The sequence below is a fragment of the Delphinapterus leucas genome, chromosome 3 (assembly GCF_059928025.1).
Source record: "Delphinapterus leucas isolate spDelLeu-1000000601 "Yukka" chromosome 3, BTC_Dleu_Yukka2, whole genome shotgun sequence".
Lineage (NCBI taxonomy): Eukaryota > Metazoa > Chordata > Mammalia > Artiodactyla > Monodontidae > Delphinapterus > Delphinapterus leucas.
In genome coordinates this window covers 93,018,105-93,042,467 of record NC_143131.1, presented here as the reverse complement: position 1 = coordinate 93,042,467, position 24,363 = coordinate 93,018,105, and the positions used below count along the sequence as shown (strand labels likewise).

The 24,363-nt window shown below is 47.3% G+C and overlaps 1 protein-coding gene across 4 annotated transcripts in view; it reads right to left on the bottom strand.

The window, feature by feature from the left end:
- Positions 1-24,363, bottom strand: part of MCC (MCC regulator of Wnt signaling pathway) — a 432,845-nt gene that overhangs the window by 26,383 nt on the left and 382,099 nt on the right. For all 4 annotated transcript variants that reach the window (XM_022591311.3, XM_089908423.1, XM_022591356.3 and 1 more), the window contains 4 exons: positions 20,760-20,900; positions 18,014-18,117; positions 14,705-14,888; positions 1,473-1,707 (listed from right to left, as the gene is read on the bottom strand). In XM_022591311.3, the coding sequence (XP_022447019.2) occupies positions 1,473-1,707; positions 14,705-14,888; positions 18,014-18,117; positions 20,760-20,900 (664 nt within the window). The remainder of the gene's footprint in view (positions 1-1,472; positions 1,708-14,704; positions 14,889-18,013; positions 18,118-20,759; positions 20,901-24,363) is intronic.

Genomic DNA, 24,363 nt, shown 5'->3' with positions numbered 1-24,363 from the left:
ACGCGAAGAGAAAACAGAAGTGAGTCACGGTGAGGTAGAATCGGCATGTAAAGAACCAGAATTCACAAGGAAGAAGACAGAAAATAAATATTTAAAGCAATTAAAGAGAAAGAGGAAGAGGAGTCACAATGAAAGGATGGGATATTCAAAACAGAAGAGTGGGTTTGAGAAGGAGCCACGTCAATCATCTAGAAATCAAAAGCTGTTTACTAAAGACCAAGTACAAGATGTGAAAAAACCCAGAAAACTCGAGTCTCTCAGCAGTTGTAGCCTAGAACAAAATGGTGAAATCCGACAAAATCTGCAGCAATGGACTTGGTGTGGGCAAGCACACATCCCTGAACACACTATTAGGGACATACACGGAAGGGAGGTGACTCTGATGTTTTTCTTCAAAAAACTAGTGAGGGAACCCAATGGCTGCCCCTGGGTCACGATATTATGGGTTCTCTTTTTTCCAGCTTTTTATAATTCCTGTTTTTTTGGAAAATTTCTCTGATGCGTATACATTTTATGTGCAAGTAGCAAAGGGAATATTAGAGCTTTTATTTCACCAAAAATATCTTTCCTGGCCAAAATAACACTGAATTTATCGCACAACATATTGGCCTGAACATAAAAGAAATCTGGAGTCCTTGGCCAAAGGAAACATGATGTTTGGAAGAAGTAGTGGAAGGGCAGCTTCACAGTTCATGCCACAGGGTGCAAAGGACCACAGAGAGGGGAAAAGGCACCGCGGTTATGGACACAATGCCCGGCTCGTGGGCAGTGAGGGGGGAAAATCAGCCAACGTCGCATGAGGGTCCCCTAGCGGGAGTCAAGTGAGGGTCTGAGCTGAGACGAGCTGAGGCCAATATCTGACCTGAATCTGCTGCCACGGCCCAAAGTCCTCCCAGGCTTCACCCAGACTCCAGCTCGAGCAGCCACGGAGGGCAGGGATGTGCTGAGCAAGTCGCCCCGGAGGGTGACGGGGAATGAGGGTTACCGATCTTCCACACAACACCACAGGGACAAGGGGGTCAGTAAACCAGGGCTCTTGTCCAAATGCTGCAACTGGCCTCGCCCCGTTCTCCCCGCCTCATCTTAACGTCAGCATCAACCCGGGAAGCACTTGCAAGTGTTCTGGAGACCAAGGCTCTTTTCACGCGGACAGAGGCTGCTCCCCCCCCGACCCCCACCACCGCAGAGGTCTCTCCTGGCTTCTCTTGGAGACAAGGTGTTCCATTCTGGCCTGGGACCCCCTGAGGTTTCTCCAGTACTCAGCTCACCTCTCCAGGAACACATCCAGCTCAAGTGACCCTCAGACGTACTGAAACCATCCCTGTCTACACACGAGGCCCTGCCTGTCCTCCAGGGGAGAGGTGGCTGACCACGGCTGGGCTGACCACTACCGAGAGGCCTTTTCGTACTTCCTCCTGGTGACAGCGGAGTGAAGGGGACGCGGGTCTGAGAAGAGCCCCCCACGCGGATACCTTCATGGCCATCAGCTCCTGCATCAGCACCGCGTTTTCGAGGTCTAGCCGCTGGCTGTCTCCCCGGGGCTTGACGTCGTAGCTGAGAGGATCGATGTGGATGCTTTCCAGCTCCAGCATGGTCAGCTTGACCGCGGCCCTGTCATTCCTGAGCTGCTGGATGTAATCCTTCAGCCTCTGCTCGTCTTCCTTAGTAAACTCTGTATCGCAGCTACTGGCTGTGGAGCTGGTTGTGCTGAGAAGACAAAGAAAACCCATCGCACTTCCAGTCGCTGCCAGCAGGCCTTCTCCCCCTCGTTCTTCTCCACACCCTCCCCTCTCCAACAGTATTTAGATGGTAATCCAAAAACAACAACGAAAAAAGCATTCTTCATGGCATAGCACCTTTTGGGAGAGAAATGAGTATCAGAAAATGTTTACACCCTTTAAGACAAGGTGTGGACCCTAGAAATGAAGTCTAAGGAAATGATTCCACAGAAGCAGCAAGATACACACGTACAAAGACATTTCACGGAATGCTAGGTTTAGTGAATTATAGTACAGATCAAACAGAAGGACATGATATGGACATTACAGGAATAATTATGGTAATGGTGGAGAGAATTTGAGTGAGGAAATAGGATGCAAAATATGTCATAAAAATAGGTGTATATATGCATAGGACTTAAAAAAACGGATATGTTAAGGGAACAAAGCAAGGTGAAGAACAAAATACCTATGGCATGACCTACAGATTGTGTGTGTGTGTGTGTACACATACGCATTGTGCACGCACACATCTCAGACTGCTGACAGCAGTCCCCTGGGGGTGGCAGCTGGACGGAGTGGTAGTGATGGGGGATCCTCTGTATCATGGCTGAGTATAAAGTCCACCACAGGGACTCAGGCTGGTCCAAGGGGCCCTTGGCCACCCATGCTGAATGGTGACCAAGCAGGGGCTGGCAGTTCTGAGGAGCACCTAGGGCTGGACCCCGGGAATGTGGTGGTCCATGAAAGTTTCTGTGGGTTCCAGAGTACCATGGAAGGGTGAGAACCACAGGAAAACTGAGGCTTGGTGCTCAAGACGGTTGTAGGCTGTCCCCACTGGCTCAGAATGAAGCCCACTGTACCCAGTTCTCAAGCACTTGAGGCCAGCATGCACCTACGGTGGTTTCTCTGGACCCACCTACACTTGACGTGGCCCTTATGGAACTGGCTTTGGAAAGATGGCAGAAAAACAAGCAGGGACCCATTTAACTCTCATCACAATAGTGCAGGTCAGCATTATCATCTCTGTCGTTACAGATTTGGAAATGGAGGTTCTGAGTCATTAAGTAGCTTGCCTGGTCATGAGGACGGAAACTGGGCCGCAGTCTCCCCATTCCACAGCCCTGTCTCCCCAAGATTCCTGTTGTTGGAAGCTGTGCCAGGAGCAGGGGCTGGTATCCATAGGCTGTTGGCTGCCCTGAGGCCAGGCCTGCCCTCCTCAGCTCACACTGGAACAGGGGTAACAGGCCAAGACCCCAACACAGCAGATGTATCTCCTCCCCGTAACCTCGATGTGACCAAGGGCCATTCCACTCTTGTACGTGACACGTTAACAAGAAGTCGAGGCTTCCGGGAAGAGAAGGGTGAGAAGAGATGGTAGGCCATGCACACAAGGAAGAGAACTTCCTAGGGCCTGGGGTGGTCTTCAGGTCAGAGAACTCCTGCCAGGACTGGAAGCTCCCAAGCACCACAGACTCTCTGAGGTCCCCTACCATCCTTCACCCCCCAACCCCCATCAGAACAGGTGGGATGTTCCTTAGAGATGAAGGGAGCAAGATGAGTCTGACCAACACACAACACCTTTTCAGAGGCTGTGACGGCTAGCTACACGTGTCAGCTGGGCTAGGCTATGGTGCCTAGCTGCTTGGCCGAACACCCCTCTTAGATGTTGCTGTAAAGGTATTTTTCACACGTGATTGACATTTAAATCAGTAGACTGAGTAAAGCAGATTACCCTCCGTAGTGTAGGTGGGTCTCATCCAATGAGTTGAGGCCTTAAAAGAAGAGATGGAAATCCCCTAAGGAAGAAGAAATTCTGCCTCCAGACTGCCTTTGAATTCAAGCCTGCAACATCACCCCTTCCTGGGGTCTCCAGCCTGCCTGCCCTGTAGATTTAGGACTTGCCAGCCCCCATAATCAAATGAGCTAATTCGTTAAAATCAGTCAATCAATCAGCTTCTCCATCCATACACACACACACCTGTTGATTCCGTTTCTCTGGGGAACCTGAATACAGCGGTGCTGCCTTTACCTGGGACCTGAGCATCTTATACGCTTTGTAGATTTAGAGGTAGCATGACTCAAACTCTCTGTGCCTAGTTCCTTATCTTTAAAATGAAGGTAATACAGTACATACTTCCTAAGGTTGTGGTGAGGATTAAATGAGGTAAACCGAAAGTGTCTGGAATAGTGCCCAGCACTCAGTAAATATAGCCATCATTCATTCATTCAAGAAATATTGGGGTACTTACTGTGGGTCACTTTTCTAGGCCCTAGAAAAATCTCTGTCTTCATGGAACTCATATTCTAACAGGGGAGACAAACAAGTAAAACAGACAGCACATCAGACAAGGAGACGTACCAGGGAGAAAAATGACGCAGTTATGGGGATCACAAAGAGGGGGTGGGGTGATTCTTGCAAACAGAGTTCAAGGAGTAGACGTGAAGAAGGTGAGAAAGGGAGCTATGTGGGTATCTGGAGGAAGAGGGAGGCAAGCAGACGATACAGCAAATGCAAAGGCCCTGAGGCAGCAAGGCCGGCTGGCCAGCAAGAATAAGACTGTGGCTGAATGGGGGTCAGCCAGGGGAGAGGGAGGAGAGCTGGTCAGACAGGAGGGTGTGTATGTGGGGGGCAGGGTGCCACATCACATAGGGTCTCATAAGGGCTGTGTCTTTTTCTCTAGAATTAGAAGCCACTGGAGGGTTTGTAATAGAGGAGTGACATGATCTGCCTTCCATTTTAACAGGATCCCTCTGGCTGCTGTACTAGGAGAGATGCAGGGAGGCAAGGGCAGAGGCAGAAGACCTTTTGGAGGCTACTGCAACAAGCTTGGGGGAAACGGTGGGAGCTGAGAAGGCAGGAAGTAGGTTAAAAACTACTCATCATCAATGTTATGTGTTCTCAAGCTGTATTTTAAAAAGGACGAGAGGGGACAAGCAGCAATACCCTCCAGTTGGAACACTTCAGGTGCAATTGCATAAAGAAACAAAGCAGCCCAAGAAAAGCATGAAGGAGCAAGCGGTACCGCCAGCAGAGGGCGCTGAGGAGCCAGCGGGGGCTTCTGAGGATGACAGCTGCCCAACAAGAGGGATTCATCCTAGGGAGGAAACAGGGTCCCTCCCTCAGGATCTCAGCCTTCTTCGGTAAAGACCTGTTTTGCAAACAGCTCGGTGACAGGCATGCCTTACACAAAACCATTCAACAGGACTCGGAGCTTGCCTTCATGGACTGTCAACACAACGTGGAGGGACAGATGCCTAAGTTTCCACACATGAGCCACAAAATCAGAGCGAACTGAAGCTGTGGCCCTGTTCACGGAGCATTGCACGGGGCTGAGTGTGGAGATGTGCTCCCAGGCATGACGTGTTTAGACAGCGCGCTCCTGGGAAATAGCAACACTGCTCTTCCAGTGAGTGGGGAGGAGCTTCAGGTAGGAGATCCTTTCCCGTGAAGCTGGGACCCAGCACAAGAGGCTCACTTTACAACTGTAGTTCTTCTTTTCATTAAAAGTCGCTTTGGAAAATTTTAAATATAGAGAAAACGCAGAGCTAAACCAATATCTGGGTGACCTTTTTGTCATATTTTCTTTGAAATGCTTTTTTAGAAATATAACATACTTGAGCCACCCTTTGATTCCTGTGACTTAAAAAAGAAATTTCATGCAAATCAAAACTACAATGAGGTACCACCTCATGCCGGTCAGAATGGCCACCATTAAAAAGTCTACAAATAACAAATGCTGGAGAGGGTGTGGAGAAAAGGGAACCCTCCTATGCTGTCGGTGGGAGTGTAAATTGTGCAGCCACTATGGAGAACAGTATGGAGGTTTCTCCAAAAATCAAAAATAGAATTATCATATGATCCAGCAGTCCCACTCCTGGGTATATATCCAGACAAAACTATAATTCAGGGCTTCCCTGGTGGCGCAGTGGTTGAGAGTCCACCTGCCAATGCAGGGGACACGGGTTCGTGCCCCGGTCCAGGAAGATCCCACATGCCGCGGAGCGGCTAGGCCCGTGAGCCATGGCCGCTGAGCCTGCGCGTCCGGAGCCTGTGCTCCGCAACGGGAGAGGCCACAACAGTGAGAGGCCCGCGTACCGCAAAAAAAAAAAATAAAAAAAACAAAAAAAACTGTAATTCAAAAAGACGCATGCATCCCTATGTTCACAGCAGCACTGTTTACAATAGCCAAGACATGGAAACAACCTAAGTGTCCATCAACAGATGAATGGATAAAGATATGGTATCTATATACAATGGAATATTATTCAGCCATAAAAAAGAATGAAATAATGCCAGTTGCAGCAACATGGATGCAACTAGAGATTATCGTACTAAGTGAAGGAAGCCAGAAAGAGAAAGACAGATACCATATGATATCACTTGTATGTGGAATCTAAATTATGGCACGAATGAACCTATCTATGAAACAGAAACAGAACCAGGGACATGGAGAACAGACTGGTGATTGCCAAGGGGGAGGAGACTGGGAGAGGGATGGAGTGGGAGTTTGGGATTAGCAGATGCAAACTGGTATATATAGAATGGATAAACAACAAGGCGCTACTGTATAGCAGAGTAAACCATATTCAATATCCTGTGATAAACCATAATGGAAAAGAAGATGAAAAAGAATGTATATATATGTATAACTGAGTCACTTTGCTGTAGAGCAGTAATTAACACAACACTGTAAATCAACTATACTTCAATAAAAAATTTAACAAAAATTTCAAAACTCTAAGGACAGTAGAAGCTAGAGTTCTTTAATTATTCTGCAGGCCCTGAAAGGATAATATGTTGGCATATTTTCCATTTAGCGGGACTGGTGTTCCCCAGTGGTTGTCAAAGGGCAGTCGAGGGGCTGACCACGGCAGCATCCCCTGGGAACTTGTTAGGAATGCATGTTCCCAGGCCCCACTACCCAGACTCACAGAGTCGGGAACTCAGGGGTGGGGGGGTGGGGTGACCAGCCATCCGTTTTAATGCACTCTCCCACTGATTCTGAGGCACAGCCTGGTTTGAGAACAACTGGTCCACCCCACAGGATAACTGGGCATTTGCAAAGTAGCCTGTAAAGTAACGGCACCCCATCACAAATTCTCTAGGGAGAGCCACCGTGCTCTTGGGCTGACCTGGTGGGTACCAGTGATTCTGAGCAGGTCTCTGACATCAGGCAGACCTGAGTAAACATTCTTCCTCTGCCAATGCCTAGCGTTATGGCCCAGAGTAAATCACCCAACCTTTCTGGGCTGTGACAAAGGCGATACTAACAGTTGCCATGTCACCAGGCTATGGAAATGAGACAATGGGTCCTGAAGCCGGCAGCCCACACACAGCACTTGCTCTGGGCGGGGAGGAAGCACAGCTGTGCCAGTGGCCCCGAGACACCCAACATCAGGCTCAGGGCCTCCCTCCAGGGATGTCAGCCACCTAGCAGGTCCTGCAGAAAACCACCCATCTGCGGGGGAAGCAGAGCAGCAAGTGTTGACCGGACTTGCAAACCCCCAGAACTGCCTGGGAGACACCAACATCGGGGCGGGGGGAGGGCAGAGGCTGCCAGGCTTTGGGGGGTCCTGGAACCCTCTAGGGCCTGGCACCCGATCCCAGGCCAGGTGGGGAAGGCTTTTGTTTCACCATCCCTGCTGTGGGTATAGTTTTAAGAAAGGAAGAAAAAGAAAAAAGGACAAAAGATCTCCCTCCACTGATTTTACCCCTGTGGGAAGCTCAGAGCTGTAAAGTGCTTTTCCAGGGGAAAGTTTAATTTCAAGGTAAGCACCTAGCCCCGCTGCCCCTCTCCAGCTTCCCTCTCTCCCTTCCAGGACACCAGCGGGGAACAGATCAGGCGAGGTTAATTACAATTCTGCTTTGTGCTCTTAATGGACCACCGCGGAATATGATTATGACAATGGTAAGAGGAGGGGAAGCCGCGGCCTTTTCTCCGGCCTCCTGCAGACAAAGGCGCTGTCGGTCTCCTGAGGGCCTGCCGCCGGCTGCCGGCTGCCGGGCTGGGGTTAAGTCATCCATTAACTCTCCCGGCTCGGAATGCCGGGTGAGCTCAGTTGTCAAGGGGGAATAAATCACTTTCCCAGTGGGCCGGGTTACTCCTCCTCTCCAGGGTGAGAGGGATTGCGGGGAGGGCTGCAGAGGAAGCAAACCCCAGCTGGTCCCAGGATTCTGGGGCCGCACATTTTTGCCTTCTCCCCCGGTTTTTCGAGGAGCTGGGCCAGGTTGCGTGGGTTTCTCCTTCCTTACCATGATGCTCTCTGCTTGAGCTCCCCTCGGCTGGATCTGCTCTGCGTCCATTAGTCGCCAGCTGACAGCTGATCTGTCTGCTCACCGCACACGAGCGCACGCCGGCCAGCCTGGGGCAGCCCACGCTCCTGCCTGCCCTGTTCACAGTGGGACGCGGATACAGCAGTTTATTTAAGCAGCCGTCGATTTCAAATGTCCTCTCTTCTGTCCCTCTCCACCATGTCCCAGCCCTGTCCTGAAGACAACTCCCCATCCTGCTTTTAGAAGAAAAATCCTTTTTTTTTTTTTTTTCCAGCTTCCTCATCTTGTCTCGGCAGAAAGAGAAAAGAACATATTATTCCTTTTGCCTTGAAAACCAGAGGCGGATTTTTCCTGAAGTTTTTATCAATGTCTTACCTGGCCCCAGTTAGGATCTCATTTACACCAAGGAGGAGCTCATTTTCAGAAGGAAAGTGCCACTAGGGGGCTTTCTGTTGGCTGAGCATTTTAAATTTATTTGAAGGAGGGGGTCAGGCCAGTGACATTCGACCCCACTCCTCTAAGCAGAAGCTTGGGCCTTGTCAACTGCCTGAATTTTGCAGTGTTGTGCTGGGTATCCCCCCATGCCCCCCTACCTTTTTTTTCTGACAATTCTTTGTCACATAGGACTAAAAGTACTCAACACAATCCAAACCTCTTAGGTCTGAACGTTCTCAAAGGATTATCAGAATTCTCAAGGAGAAGCGGTTTGGGGAGGAAAAATTATCTAAAAAAATACAGCTGACTCTTGAACACCATGAACTTGAACTGTGCAGGTCATTTATACGTGGGTTTTTAAAAATAAATACAGTACTATGTTTATGATGGGGGCTGGGGGAGTCCGTGGTGGGTCCTGGAATGAATCCCCGGTGGATACCCAGGGGATGACTACATGGGTAGGGGAAATCTTCTGCCAGATAACTGAAGTCCTCAAAAACTGCTGGTTCCAGAAACTCAGCTGACAGTGGAAGGCAAAATGAGAGACACATTTAGGAGATGGATTCTATTCCTGCAGGTCTTTATATGGTGCCGTTACGATGGCGTTGGGAACCAGGCATCTCTAAAACAAATATTAAACTGCTCCTGAGTTGGCTGCCGATAACACACCAAGATAGACACCATCTAGACCTGACACCTATACTGCTGCTAACAATTTCTCTGACATTAAAAACATTAAACATTTTACAGTCGGCACTCCCTATCTAAGAATTCCACATCTGCGGATTCAACCAACCGCGGGTGGAATATCTTTGGGGGAAAAAAAAAAAATCCAGAAAGTTCCAGAGCAAAACTTGAATTTGCTATGTGCTGGCAACTATATTTACATAGCATTTACATTACATTAGGTATTTTAAGTAACCTACAGATGATTTAAAATATATGAGAGGATGTTTGTAGGTTCCAGTGCAAATATTACAATGTTTTATATAAGGGACACTTGAGCATCCTCAGATTTTGGTATCCACAGGAGTCCTAGAACCAATCGCCCAAGGATACTGAGGGGTGACTGTAAATGATTTTCAACATCAGTAATAATTAAGAGGTACAGAGTAAAATATTAAGGGTATGTTTTTGCCTAGAGATTGGCCAAATGAGAATAATGTATACTACCCAGTTTCAGCAAGGGTGTGGAGGAAGAGGCCCTCACACACTGGCTGGATCATGTATGGAAGGGCTATTTGACATCTGAAACAACAGTCATTTTTGAGTCAGTACATTCTGCTTCTCAGAATTGGTCCCACAGAAACTGCACGAGGGGGGCAGGTATAAGGACAAGGATGGTGACTGCAGCAGTGTTTTAATAGTAAAAAACTGGATACAAACATCCAAACAAGAGGAAGCTGTCTAAATACACGACGAACTGCCATCCAATGGGAGACTGGGCACTACTGAAAAGAACGACACACGTGGAAAGATGCCTAAAAATGTAATACTAAGGGGAAAAAGCAAGTTTCGAGAGAGTCCACCTAAATAGGATCCTTATTGGGTTAAAATGAGATGCAGTCACATTTTTAAAGATGCCATGTGTTGGTCTGCTGACGACACACCCTCCGCCTTCTTCTGGGACCTACCCCTTCTCTGCCCACGTGGCTCCTGCAAGAACTGTCATGGCCACGGATGACTGGGTAGGCACTTGAGCCCAGCTGGGCGAGATGTTCCTTCCCAGGATTTTCTTACTTGACACCAGAGAAACCAGTCAGCCTGGTATACTAAAGCAGGCGGTGGGCTGGTTTTCTGTCATCTGGGGAGCAGCCTGCAGCAGGGAAGAGGTGAAAGCCGTGTGCGGAGGCCAGACTGGCCAGGTGTGGCTTGGCCCGGCTGTGCCCAGGCGGCCGGTTCTCCTCTGCCCAGGTACGTGGCTCCTCTGTGGGAGACCTGATATCCTTCCACCAAGACCCCCTTTTAAGCTATTTGAGTATGTTTCTGTCATTGGCAACCAAACGTCTAGGTCATAAAAAATGGACACTTAAATCTGTGAGGATACGCTCCAAACTGTGTGCAGTGTCCTTTCCAGGGAGGGTCCTAGCATGGAGAATTTTATATGTCAGGCTTGGATTTTAACTGTTCAGTTTATTTTTACAATGAGCATATAATTCTTTTGAGATCAGCAGGTTAGGTCTTAAAAAAAGAAAAGCAAAAGCATTTCAGGTCTCTATCTAGTTCCCATAGAACCTAAATGATAAGTGACAAGGACATTTTCGCAGGAGGCCTGAGCACCATGCTATGCTGTCATGTGGAGTACTGTGTCTGAGCTGGGCTTCCGAATTTACCAGCACTTCTAAGCATTAATCCCAAGGACTTTGGATGGACTCTCCTGGTACTTGGATGGGGAAAGCACCTCTGGTTTTCAGAGGGAAGTAAAGACGCCTATTACGACAGGCAGACCTAGTCTGACTCTCATGCCCGGAAGCTTGCTGGTGGTGGGGCACAGGCCTGTCCTAACTGGATGGCTGTTTCAATCCCATTTACCCTTTCAATGGATGTGCTTCCACTGTCCTCAGCCTTTCTTTCCGTCCCAGTGAAACTTCATCTTAATCAAGACTGACTTAGAGGGTGAGGGCTGGGAGCTCCACCACCCTCCATTCCAATTTGGGGATTACGCCCCAGTGTGAGTGGTCAGCCAGGTGGGACCCCGGCTCCCTGGATGTTCCCAGAGCTCACTGCAAGGCTGCAATCACCAGTCTCACAAGCCTCAACCCGATCCACACCTGATGGCAGGACAAAAGGGAGTCCAGCCTCCATGAGGACAGACTTGCTGTGGCTTACTCTGTCTTGGCCCCTTGTCCTTTCGTAGATTTAGATCGATGATTGTGCTTCCACCCAGTGAGCTGAAACTGTGATGCTTGACCAAAAGGGTGGGCTTGACTGAGAATTCCTATTCCCACTTCTCATCAATTTAGTCCACTTGCCTCTCTGTTGTGATACATTGATAAAGCTATCCAGGCAACCCACATTACCTAGTTACTATGCCCATTAAGATAATTACATTTTCTGATGCGGCCATGGCTGTATTTTTGCAAAAAAAAAAATGAAGTGTTTCAAAACTGAAACAGCAGCATCCCTGGGCTCCAGACTACAGAGTCAACTGATGGGCTGCCTACCGTTTTTATTCTCCTTGCTAGTAACTGCCCCTCAGCTGCTCCCTTCTGAAACCATGACCTTGCTGTTACCGGGGGCTGCCCTGTGCTGCCAGAAAGGCGTCTGGAGGCCTGGTACTCAGCATTCCCTTCCTGAGACCTGGAGGAACAGCTGGCTGACTCTCTGTTAGAATTCTGCCAGCTGGCTACAGGGGGAGGGGAGGCGACGGATGGAGCCACATAAAGCCTCCAACTCAGAAAGCCTCTTGTCTTTCTTTCTTCCATAATCTTGACACGTGAGAATGGCTGAGTGGAATGGCAAGATGTACAAACAAAATTAATTATTATAATTATGAAAGCATCTGGTGGTCTGGGACTTTTTTTCTGAGCCACGCTGAACATAAGTCGTCTGGCTGTATCAGGTCTCAAGAACGTGTGTTGCCAACACGAATGCCTGTAACCCCCTCTCTGAGCTGCTCTGATTTGGGTGGGAGTATGAAAGGGAACTTTTAAGGAGAATTGAGTAAAATCTGAGCTAAAGGTCTCTGTACTTTGATGCAAAGATCCATTGAAGACTGAATTTAGTTCAAGAGCCATTCTTCAGTGAGGTCATCCTTGCAAACTGAAACTATGTTCTGAGTTTATGTCAACCTACAGAAGTACATTACCTAAAATTAAGCTTCTCTAAGAAGGCTGTCACAAAAATGAAGGCTCATCTATACATTAAAATATTTCTAAGAAATATCCACAATCAGGGTCTCCACTGAATAGCTGGTGAGAAAACATTCCCGCTCCTGACTGGCTCTAAATTTGTCTCTGATTTAGATTAAAACAACAAAATTATTTTGCAGGTGGGGAGGGATGAGCAAAAGATCTGTAACACACCCCTTATAAGCCACTGAAATGGTACACAATTCCTGTCAACCCAAGTCTTGTATTCACTAATGCAACAGAACAGTATCATTGACAACATGAGAACTACATTTTTATGCTAAATGAAGGTGGAAATTATAGATTATACACATTGGGAAAAGTCATTAAGAAGAGCATCTGCTTTCTGTGTTTAAACAGAAGAATATGGTTTTAAGAAAAAAATAAATTATAATCTGTGCTACCCTGAATAAGACAATTGTTGCTGCAGTCCAGAGGAAATAAGTCCCTTGTGTTTGTGGGCACCTGGCCAAGTACGTTACTGGGAATGTCCCCTTTCCTGAGGCAACAGGTCCAGGACAGTTAAATCTGCACTTAGGCAGATGGCTGGGTCCTACCAGTGGGAAAGACAGATGGGACCATTAAGTTTGTCTCAGGTACCGAAAAAAACATCAGTATCTCTCCTTTTACTCTTAAGATTGAATCCACCCTCATGTGGCTTTGGTCACTTGACCTGCAAGTAGACACTGTTTTTTTTTTTAAAATCATGAGATCCAACCTGGCCTAGTGAAAAGAATAATATGCTTGGTGCCAAAGTCCTGGGCTTGGGTTCTGATTTCCCTCTTATCTATCAGCCTTATTTAGGCAAGTCACTCTCTCACCTCTGAGCCTAGGTTTTCTCACCTATACAAATGGGGTAAGTTACCCTTCCTGTCTTTTGTGATTTGGTTATCACATGACAATCTCTAACAAAGTACTTTCTAGACAGAACTGGGATATAAAGGGAAGGCATTCTATTTGCAGCAACAGGGATGGACCTAGAGATTATCACACTAAGTGAAGTCAGACAGAGAAAGACAAATATATATCACTAATATGTGGAATCTAAAATATGACACAAATGAGTTTATTTATGAAACAGAAATGGACTCATAGACATAGAAAACAAACTTATGCTTATCAAAGGGGAAAGGGGGTGGGCTGGGATAAATTAGGAGTTTGGGATTAGCATATACAAACTACTATATACAAAATAGATAAATGACAAGGTCCTCCTGTATAGCACAGGGAACTATATTCAGTATCTTGTAATAAACCATAATGGAAAAGAATCTGAAAAAAAAATCCATATATATATATATATATCCATATATATGTATCCATATATCCAAATACATATACCCATATATCTCTATATCTCTATATCTCTATGAATCACTGTGCTGTATACCAGCAACTAACACAACATTGTAAATCAACTATAATTTTACAGAACGAAAGAAAAAGGGAAGGCATTCAGTTTTTAGGAGTTTTGGTGGCAAGAAATGAGAAGGTCATTAGAAAAAGTTTCATTCTGACCCTCTACCCACATCCAATAGAATCCAATGGCTTCCGCAAATTATGCTTAGCAAGGTGTTCACTGCTTTCCTCCCCATTTTTTTTTTTTTTTTTGCGGTACGCGGGCCTCTCACTGTTGTGGCCTCTCCCATTGTGGAGCACAGGCTCCGGACGCGCAGGCTCAGCGGCCATGGCTCACGGGCCCAGCCGCTCCGCGGCATGTGGGATCCTCCCGGACCGAGGCACGAACCCGTGTCCCCTGCATCGGCAGGCGGACTCTCAACCACTGCGCCACCAGGGAAGCCCCTCCCCATCTTTTTCAAGTACCCACTTCAGTTTTCTAGATCCACAGATACTGAACTTGAGCCCAGGTTCATGACTAAGTGTCTGCCAAGCACACACTATGATTATGCATCACTCTACAAGGCAAAGAGGTGAGAGAAGGGAAGTCTGTTGCCTGAGGGGGGCTTACAAAGGACAGAGGCACAAGAGGAAGGGAGAGAATGGAGCCTGGAAATAGGATGCGGTCTGGGTCTTGTGTGCTTAAGGACCATTTGCAGCACATGGGCCTTCTTCACCGCCCCAAATACTTCTTGAAAATCAAGGACTATAATGAAATGGAGGGTAGAACCAAAAGGGGGAAGTGTACCGGACAGAAAGGTAGGTTTGGGTTCCACCTCCTTGAACAAATCACCCCTTCTCTCTGGGCGGCATTTCCCACACTGGTGAAGTGAGAAGGCGCTTTCCAGCTCTCCCATTCTGATTCCCGGGAGCAGGCTGCAAGCTGGGGGGGTGGGGGGTGGGGTAGAATTCTGTCTTCCAGCAAGCCTCACAGTCCTTAAGAGCCAGGTCACTGCACATCAAGCCTAGTGAGCGGACTACCTGTGGGCACGCATCCAGCTCGCGGCAGAAAGGCCGAGAATTACCTGGTGTGGCTGTTAGAAGACAGGCTCTCCCAAGGCTGCACGCTGCAGCCGGCCACAGCAAAGGCTCCCCCGCAGCTGCCGTCCAGCTTCATGAGCAGGGCCTTGGCGGCATTCTCGGCTGTCTTCCGGCAGTCGTGAGCTCGCTTGAGCATCTGAGTGATGTTTTCATCCCCTGACGGGTCTCCTGCATGGCAGAGAAGCCAATGGGTGAATCAGCGCTGGTCCAGAGGAGTGAGTCTGGACAATCAGTAGCCAGTTACTCGGGGGGGAGGTGGCGCAGTAGAGAGGAGTCCAGCGGTGAATGCCAGTGAAGAGACGCGCATCCTGGGCCTGGCTCTTCACCAAGAAACTGCACCGAGGAAGGCATCTTCTCTGCTCTGGCCTCCACGGTCCTCCCCGACAAATGAGGGGCTGGCCAGTAGGAGCTCTGTGGTCTGTTTCCAGCTCTAACCTATGATTTTCTAATTCCCCAGGCTCCTCGCTGCTCCCCGTGTCCAGCCCCAAGTCTCCTGTGTGGCCCTTCTCCCCTGCGCTGGTTGGTACTTCCCTGTGAATGAGGCCAGGGAGAAACTGAGGCCAAACCTTACGATCTCTCCACAAGTCTGCAGCTTTGCTGAGAGCTTCGTGTAGGCACGAGACACAAAAGTAATGGTTAAAACGAGACCTTGAGACTGGCTCTGACTGTCCTCTATGGACGCTATCCCTGACCTTTCTCTCTGAGCTAGGTCATGGCCAGGGGCGAGCTCCCCTGCCTCCAGAGGCCAGGAAACTGGGCTGGAGCAAGACGTCAGGGTCGTGGCCACCACCACAGAGCCAGACAGGGAATTCCCTGCCCAAGACAGTCACTTTCTTGTTGTGTTTTCAAAAACCATGCCGGCCAAATAAGTCATTGGTTTGTTACCTCTGCAGCTCAGACCCATGATCTTCCAAGTGTGTATATATGAAATCTTATGCCAAAGCCTAAGATACAGAACTGGCAAATGTGGAACTGGTTGAAGTGGGCAGGGGTGGGGGGCATACACTCAGCTTCTCCACCCTCCATGCCCACCACTGAGGCCTAGAGAAACTCCTCCAGCTTCCCAGGCCCAGTTCGAAAAGCACTGGTCTAAATCATCTAGAATGAACACCTGTGCAGTCAACAAGAAACAAAGAAAAAACCCACAATAACTGACACTGTGGGTAAATGTTACAACTAGTACTTGCTTTCCTGTGCAACTACATGGCACGTTAGGGCAGGCTGACAGGTCAGCAGCCATTGTCAGCAGAATGGAAGAGTGAGATTTAATAGGGAGCTGCTAAGAAGTCAGTCAACACTCTGCTTTACAGAGGAGGGGGAGGAAACGTGGGTGTTCGTGTCCCGCAGGCTCAGATTCCCTGGACCTCCCTCTGGCCACTTCTCTGACAACTTTCATACTTTTTTCTCCTTCCACAAATAAGATATTTTACATATGTCGCACCAACTGACTGCTCTCTGAATTCTGAAGAGGCGTATTACTGACTGCCCCATTTAATAAACAGACCCATGAGCCACCCAGGATTATGTTAATACAAGGCATTTTATTATTGATTTTAAATATTTAAAATGCAGATTTATTTAAGTCCTTTCAGCTCCTACCAAGTAACTGTGCTGAGTAGGTACAAGCCTCATAAAAGGTACCTTTCAAGGATGGAACAGTTTAAGACATTCCTCTGATACAAACTGGAAATAAGATCATTGATTTTTTCCTTTAATTGATCATTTTCCTTAATACTTACATTAAAAAAAAAACAAAAAAACCTGACAGCAGGCCAAGATCATTTTAGAATCTGTTTAAGAGGAGGAATAAAGTTTTATGGTTTGGTTAAAAGACCCTGAAAAATGAGGTTCCTAATGGAAATGCTGGCAGAGTTTCTACTTCTGGGCTGGGATGGTAATCCTATTAAAAAAAAAAAAAAAAAAAAAAAAAAAAAAACCAGAAATCCCAGAGAGGGGGGTGGAGGATGGTCACCCATACAAATGGAGGCCTGCTTCCTCGCTGGGTGACTTGGATATGAAGCAGGAAATTAATACCCAGGATACTTCATTCCCTTCAGACTTGCTTCAGATTCCTGTCCATGTCAAAACTGAAGGAGGAAAAATAGGTGAATGTTCAGTGCAAAAGCTAGAGCCCAGGCAGGGAGCAAGGAGCTGGCAAGGAGGAGAGGGATGCATTCTGGAGGTACCCCGACGGCGACCTTCTCTGCAAGGTGTGTCCTGGAAGGACTAACTCTAACGTGGGCTCACAGCCCGCAAGGAAAAGCCAGTCCATGACAGGTGGCCTGGTCCCCAGCCTGCCCACGCCACCCACCTTTGACTCTGGAGTGGTCTGGTCAGTTTTTTGTTCACCTGCCATGCCTTCTCGGGAGAAGCTGCTGTTATCAGGTGTAGGCTGTGGGAGTTTGCAGGCCTCAGCATCAGAGATGGCAACCTCTGTCCCTGGAGCTTTCTTCCCTCCCAAACACTATTTCCACTGCCACTGTCCTCATGTCATCTCAATGCCCACAGCCATAGTCACTGGTGAAGTTTTGGCAAACGATGGTAACTAGGATGCCACACTCGTGTCTTTTTCAGTCCATAGCCCTTTTAGTTACTCAACAGTGAGGGTAAGCAGTGGGAAGCGGTGTGGATCTGGAGGGAGGAATCACGCCAACAGGACGCATGACCCCTGGGGTGAGGGAGAGGCAGGGCTTTGAGGTGGGCTGGCAACACCTCTGCTTCCCCACAGGGGCAGGCCGGGGCTCCCGGGGCTCCCAGGGCTCGCATTCGGTGAGGCTGACAAGAGCAAGGTATGAAACGTTCCTCTGCATTCCCATGACACCTGGAGACCAGGTAGGGGGAACCCACGCTTCCAACCTACTCAAAGGAACAAACCTGGAGAAAAAGCACAGCCAACAAAAGCAGCCACAAGAGGCAAAGGCCTTGTGGGCAGCAAAGGGACCCTCAACAACCAGCATCAGAGAGAGGCTGCGGGAAAGCTGGTCCCTTTCATCGTGAACCTGGGCCTCCCACTCCATCTGGTTCTACTGCCAGCCGGGGAGAGTACATTTCCTGAGAGGGTTTGTTTGTTTTAACTTGTCTGTAATGCTGTTTCCACTCCAGTTCTTGCTGCATTCAACATAAACAATTTACTCACTCAATCATGAGGAAAAAATGAAAAACACACTTGACAAGGGAATTTCATGTTGTCGGGAGGCGTGCCAATGCCAACAGCCGAGATGGGGGCAGGAGAGCAAGAGAGGCAGGGGGGTGAGGAGGAAGGAAGGGGACGGAGGGACTCCGGCCACACTTACCAGGAGACGACCCCACACCAGCCGCGCGGAACTGCCCCAGGATGAGGCTCTGCTCGCTCTCGGCCAGCGCCAGGAGGAGTTCATAGGCTTCGATGCACTGCTCACTGAAACAGAAGCACACGGCATCCTCAACTCGGGCAGAGGATGGCGAGCCTCTCCAATGCAGCGCCATGCCCGGGGTGGGAAGCAGCTCGGGACCTGGCTCTCAGCCTCGCCGTCCATGTCAGCAAGGAAATACCCAGGGATACTCCTGGCCAGAGCCAGGGTCTTCCTCTGTTATGTGGCCCCCTCCCTTGCCCCTGTTTTTTTTTGTTTTTTTTTTTAAACTTTAAACTAGGATCTAGAAAAATACAAGAGAAGCCATAAAGATGAGGGAGGCAAGTCTGCTGGCCCTTTGATGATCAGCTCGAAGGGAAAGGTAATACGTTCCTGACAGCCAGCCTCCGAGATGCTCTCCAATCGCCCTGATCTCTACACACTGCTATCCACAGCCTTTGCATAATCCCCTTCCACGTTGTTGCAGGGTTGGTCTGTGTGACTAAGGCAGAAGTCATGGGATGTCATGTCCGAGATTAGGTTATTAAAAAACACGGTGATTTCCATCCTGGTCTCTCTCTCTCCTCCCTTCACTTTCCCTCTTGGATCATCCTCTTTAGAGGAGGCCAGCTGCCATGCCTTGAAGACACTTGAGCAGCCCTATGGAGAGGCCCATGTGGTTAGGAACTAAGGCGCCCAGCCAACAGCCAGTGAAGGACTGAGGACCCTACCCAAAGCTTCTTTGAAGCAGATCTGCCAGCCCCAGTTAAGGTTTCAGCTGATGCAGCTCTGGCTGAGAGCTTGACCAGAACCTCGTAACAGACCCTGAGCCAGAACTACCTAGACAAATCATTCCCAGATTCCCGACCCGAGAAACTGTGATATAATAAATAGTCATACAATAATAGGTAATTCATACAGCACCCTAGAAAGGGGACTATTTTGACCCAGACCCACCTATTCAATAGAATGGCCACTAGCCACATGTGAATATTTAAATTAAAAAGAATTTAAGGTAAATAAAATGAAAAATTCAGTTCCTCCATTGCAATAGCCACATTTCATATGTGTAACAGCCATGTGCGGCTAGCAGTTACCATATTGGATAGCACAGAGAACAGTTCCATCATCACAGAAAGTTCTATTAGATGTTTGTACAACTGTTTCATGAAACACTCACAAAACCTCTGACAAGAATTTGAGAATGGATTTCTAAGAGGAAGAACATTAGTCTCTCTTTGGGTACACCAGGTAGAGGATCAAAGAGCGACCTCTTGAAAGCCACTGCTGCCTGTGACCCCACATGGACCCACGTCTGTACTGGATGGAGTGTGTGCCTAATGCCTCAGTCATCCCGGTCAGATGCCTGCAGTAGTGAAATTCACCCCCCACCCCCCCCACCCCCCCCCCCCCCCCCCGCCACCAAGCAAAGAACTGATTAGCTTCTCCAAGCTGAGCAGGGGAAACGTTGCTTTACACAACACTTATTAGCCAACAGACTGTTTTTTATTGTCTTGACTTTCAAGTTCCTTTACTAAGAGATAAGGAAAAGGGTCCAATGACTGCCTCTGGGTACTGGCAGCTCCTCCTCTCAAGGGCAGTTAGTTGGTCTTTCAAGTTAGAGACGCTGGGACATTGTTTCTTCTGTACGGATGAAAGGCAGACTGCCAGTGCAGAAAGGCCTGTTTCAAGAGTTGTCACAGACGATTATCTGTTTGCTTTGCTGTGTCTGTCAACTAGTAGGATTGCTTTCTTGCTTTGGTCTCCTATATTTAGGTTTGATATTGTTTTTTGAAGAAGCAATGTTTCTTAAAACAATACTGACCTTTGTAAAGGATGCTAAGAGCAAGATACAATCGCTACTCTGGGACTTTGGTAAATATGCCTAAGTGGTGACACTAATAAATCTATGAAAACAATAAAGCATAGTTTCGTAGCTTTTACCAAGCAGTAATTTAAAAATAGATAAATTCCAAAGCCAATGAAGCTGAAAATAAGAGTGGTACATTCATATACCACTTGCTCATCAATGAATGAATCATATTCATTTCAACTGGTTTGTTTTTATGGGAAAAAACTGGCAGCACGCCTGAAGAGCCATGAAAATATTCATACCCTTTGACCTATAATTCCTGCTTCAGGGATTTTATCTTGAGGAAAATACTCACAAGAATGAAGGCTTTTGTTTTAAATTATTCACCATAGAATTATTTTCAATATCAGGAGTCTGCAAAAGTCTAAATGTCTTTTAGAGAAACGAGTAATAACACCGTATGAACTTGATGTAGGTGACACAGCCAGTCAAAATAAATGGAGACTTTTAAGCAACATTACAAAACTGTAACAAACTGAAGGAAGAGAGTGCCCCAGATTTACAACAATGTAAAATATATATGAATATGAATAAAGACTGGGAAAAAAAGATTAGAAAGAACAAGACTTGAACATGTAACACAAAACTTGATGTTTTGAGGGATACTACTCGAATGAAATAATATTTAAGTTGACCATGCGAACAGAAACATACCTGTTTACTAATACCACACTCATTACCCTTATTTTCTTAATTCTGCCACCAGGGTGCTAATTGATTTTCAATATATAGCACACTAGCATTTGCTGGTTATGTTGTCTACTTTCATGCAGAAGCTTGCTATGGATGTATTTCTAAATTAAAGTGGCTACTCGCCTGCCCCGCCCCACTTCCTACCTGTACTGCAGGGCCAGCCTCAGCGCGGTGGCATTGGATTCGTATTTCCCCACCAGCATGCTCATTCTCTCAGCATTGCTTTTGCATTCTTCCAGGGTTATGGTCAGAAGGTCATTTTGGGATTTGAGGTGTTCGATACGGCTACAAAGGAAGGAAAATCACGTTCACAATTTTACACCAGGACTACCATGAATTTGCCAAGGTTTTAGCCATTGACTCTAGATTCTGGCCAAAATGCACGTTGGATGTGAGCTCGTCAGATGTTTTAGTAAATGTAACTGATGAGAAGTAATGAAGGAAGAAGCTCAAAGCTGAAGAATCACTAAATTCTGTGTGGATGAGAAATAAAAAATAAACTCCTGGTTATTTCCTAGCCAGCCACAGATGAGCCATTTGCTAGGTACTGCACTAGGCTCTGTAGATACACCAAGGAAAGGAACCAACCACGTGACCTCAGGCCCTCATGAGAGTTACAACTGGTATACTTCGATGAACCACCATCCACAGGGACAAATGAAATCACAGTAATAGCTACCATTTGTTGAGCCCTTGATCAGTAACTCTCCCAACAGCCCTCTGAACTAAGTATTATTATCCCCATTTCTCAGAGGCAGCACGGAAAGGGTGATTAATCCTTGGGATTTGAACCAGGCAGTTTGACCCCAGATCCTTGACTCAGAACACTCACTACGGGGCAGGAGCAAAAGATGAATCAGTGAATGAACAAGGAACTACACTTAAGGGGCCTTTGAATGGGAACTGTGGATCGTGTCCAAAGCTCCTTCCAGCTTGGACAGACCCCTAACTGCTAACTACTGGTAGGATAAGTGGTGGGAACTTTAAGTTTTATAGGAATCAGAACTGTACGTTCAGGGCGAAAGTTCATGGCAAAGTCAGAAAGCAAATCAGAAAAAGGTAAGCCTTCAGCCTCTCCGTTTTCTGTCCCACGACACTGATGACCTGAATGCAATGATTCATTCCCATGGGACATGCCCATCTGTAGCACTCTGACCACCAAGTCTTAAAGAGACACAGGGTTTCACACACACAAAATGTTAAGGGGCTTGGAAGTCATTTGCCTTGAGGATAAATCTTAGGGGCACATATCTTAGAGCAGATTATGGAGACACTCGCCAACGCAGGACATGTCCCGTGAGTGTACAGCTAAGACCGCTGTGTGGCTCTGGCAACAACAAGGTCAGTTCAACATAAGGTGTTACAAGGACACAGTTTTCTGTCCTTGTTCACATTCAGACTTCTTCAAACAGTCCCCACTCTCTCGTTTACTTCTCAACTTGCTCCAGTTACATTCAGTCCCTACTGATTAGATGAAACTGTTTACTCAGCTCACAGACCTCCGTGTGGTCAATTCTATCTTACAGGCCTTCTCAGGCAGTGCCCCTGTAATCGGGTATGGCTTCCTTCTTGAAACGTTCTCCTTTACTTGGGTCATGAGAGGTGTCTACTGGTTTTCTTCCTACCCGAAAGGTCATCTCTTCTGTCTCCTTTGCCGACTCCCTCTTCTCTATAAAATCTGTGAGGGTTGATGTTCCCTCAGGACTCCATCCTAGGCCCCTTCTTCTATCAACACTCTCCCCCTGGGGGTGATTTCATCCAGTGCCACAACTTTAACAGGCACTTATATTCCCATGGCTCCCAGATTTCTTCAGTCCAGACCTCTCTCCTGAGTGCCAGTCTCACATATCCAGGGTTTCACACGGACACCTCCAATCTAACATTCCCAAAGGGGACTCTGGATTTTCCTCAAACCTTATCTTCCTCCATCTTCTCCATCTCAGTAAATGCCACCACCGTGTACCCAACACCACCAGTAAGACACCCGAGACTCTCCTTTGAGACCATCCCTTTTTCTTACATCTGTGGGTTTTTACCACCAAACATATACTGACCCCTTCACATCACCACCACCTGGGCCACGCTGGTCCACTGCAAAACTGGCTCAGCTTCCACTCCTGCCCACCTCCTTCCATTCTTCACACCTGAGTGAACTTTCAAAATTTAAATCAGATCTGTTCTTCCCCTACGTAAAACCCTTTAACAACTTCCAATGACACTTAAAGAGTAAACTTTGTCCATGGCCTCAAAATCTGTATCCCACCCAGCCCTGCCTATTCTGCCACCTTATCTCATGGAACTCCTCCTTTCACTCATTCTATTTCAGTTCCATGGGCATTTGGGCAATTCTAACTTCATGCCAACCACTTCCCAGCCTTGAAGTTGGTAAGCTGGCCCATAAGTCTCCTCCTGGTTTGTCAAATGGCTGTTCCTTTTTCCCCTGAAAATCTCAGTTGACATGTCCCCCCTTCAGAGATGCCTTCCCTGGCTGCCTACTAAAATGAAGCCTTCCTGTTATTCTGTCACAGTGACCTATTTATGTGGAGCTTTCTTATGCTCTTATTTATTCGTCTGCTTTTTGTCTAGCTCCCTTAACAGGATATAGCTCCATGAAAGCAGGGATCTTGTCTGTTTTACTTTCTTTTGTATCCAAATAGTCCAGCATACAGTAAGTGCTTGACACAGATTTGTTAAATGAGAAAACACACTTTTGAGTAGACGTGACACCCACCCCTGTCCCCCCCCCCACAAACACAAGTTAAAGGCTGTAATATTTTTGGAGGATAATAGGACTCCAACTCTGAGATAGGTAGTTAAATAACAGACACCAGAACATACTGGTAGATTATTTACAAGAATTCCCATGTTCTAGCAGTAGCTGTGATAATACAGAAAACAACGGAGGTGAGGTAGAGCGGCAGGGGTCGATCAGCTGGGCTATTTAACAGCTCTGGACTTGAGGCAAGTCATTCAAAGTCAAAGCCTTTGTTTTCTCATTTGCGAAATGGGACTATTCTGCCCCCCCAAGTTGAGGGTTAAGAGGCTGTCAGTGGGGGAGCCTTTTGTAAGCTGTTAAACTCCATGATAACGTGAGCTACAAGCACCAAACAGTTCCCCCTTCTTTGGTCTCTCCTAGGTGCATATAATTGAAGAGAAAGGAACCTCCCCTCAAATTCAGCGACAACGCAGGCTTGTTAAATCCCAGGATCTGTAGAGAGGAGATCCTCACTACACAGAGGGCCCCTGAAGGCATTTGACTTCATTAAACTGCAAAGGGCATATCTGATCCAATTTCTAAGCACTCCTCTACCTGTGATACTGAGAGGGCTGCTTCTTCACTGCTACAAGGCAATCATCGGGATTGTCACTCTTAAGTATTTTGGATTTAATAAGGAAGCCATTTAATTTCAAGATTTAAAATGACCTAGATAGCCATATTTCCTTGGTTCTCAAGTGCTACATTAAACAGCTTCAAATCAGGGAGGACTAAAAGGATAATTCAATTTATTCAGGTTTGCCATACACCAGGGGAATGGCATCCACATTTCTTACTGGTTAGCTCGTAAACCTTTCCAATTCTGACTATGCTCTCCCACTGAAGATTGCTAGGTCAGGGCAGCCACAGCACACCTGGATGCCATCACTAGTCCATTCTGCCACCGCGGAGCCAATTTCTGAGTAGTTGCCGTGGCTTGCCCCTGGTCCTTCTCTTTTGCTTTTTTAGCAGCTCTCTTTCATTGCTGGGACA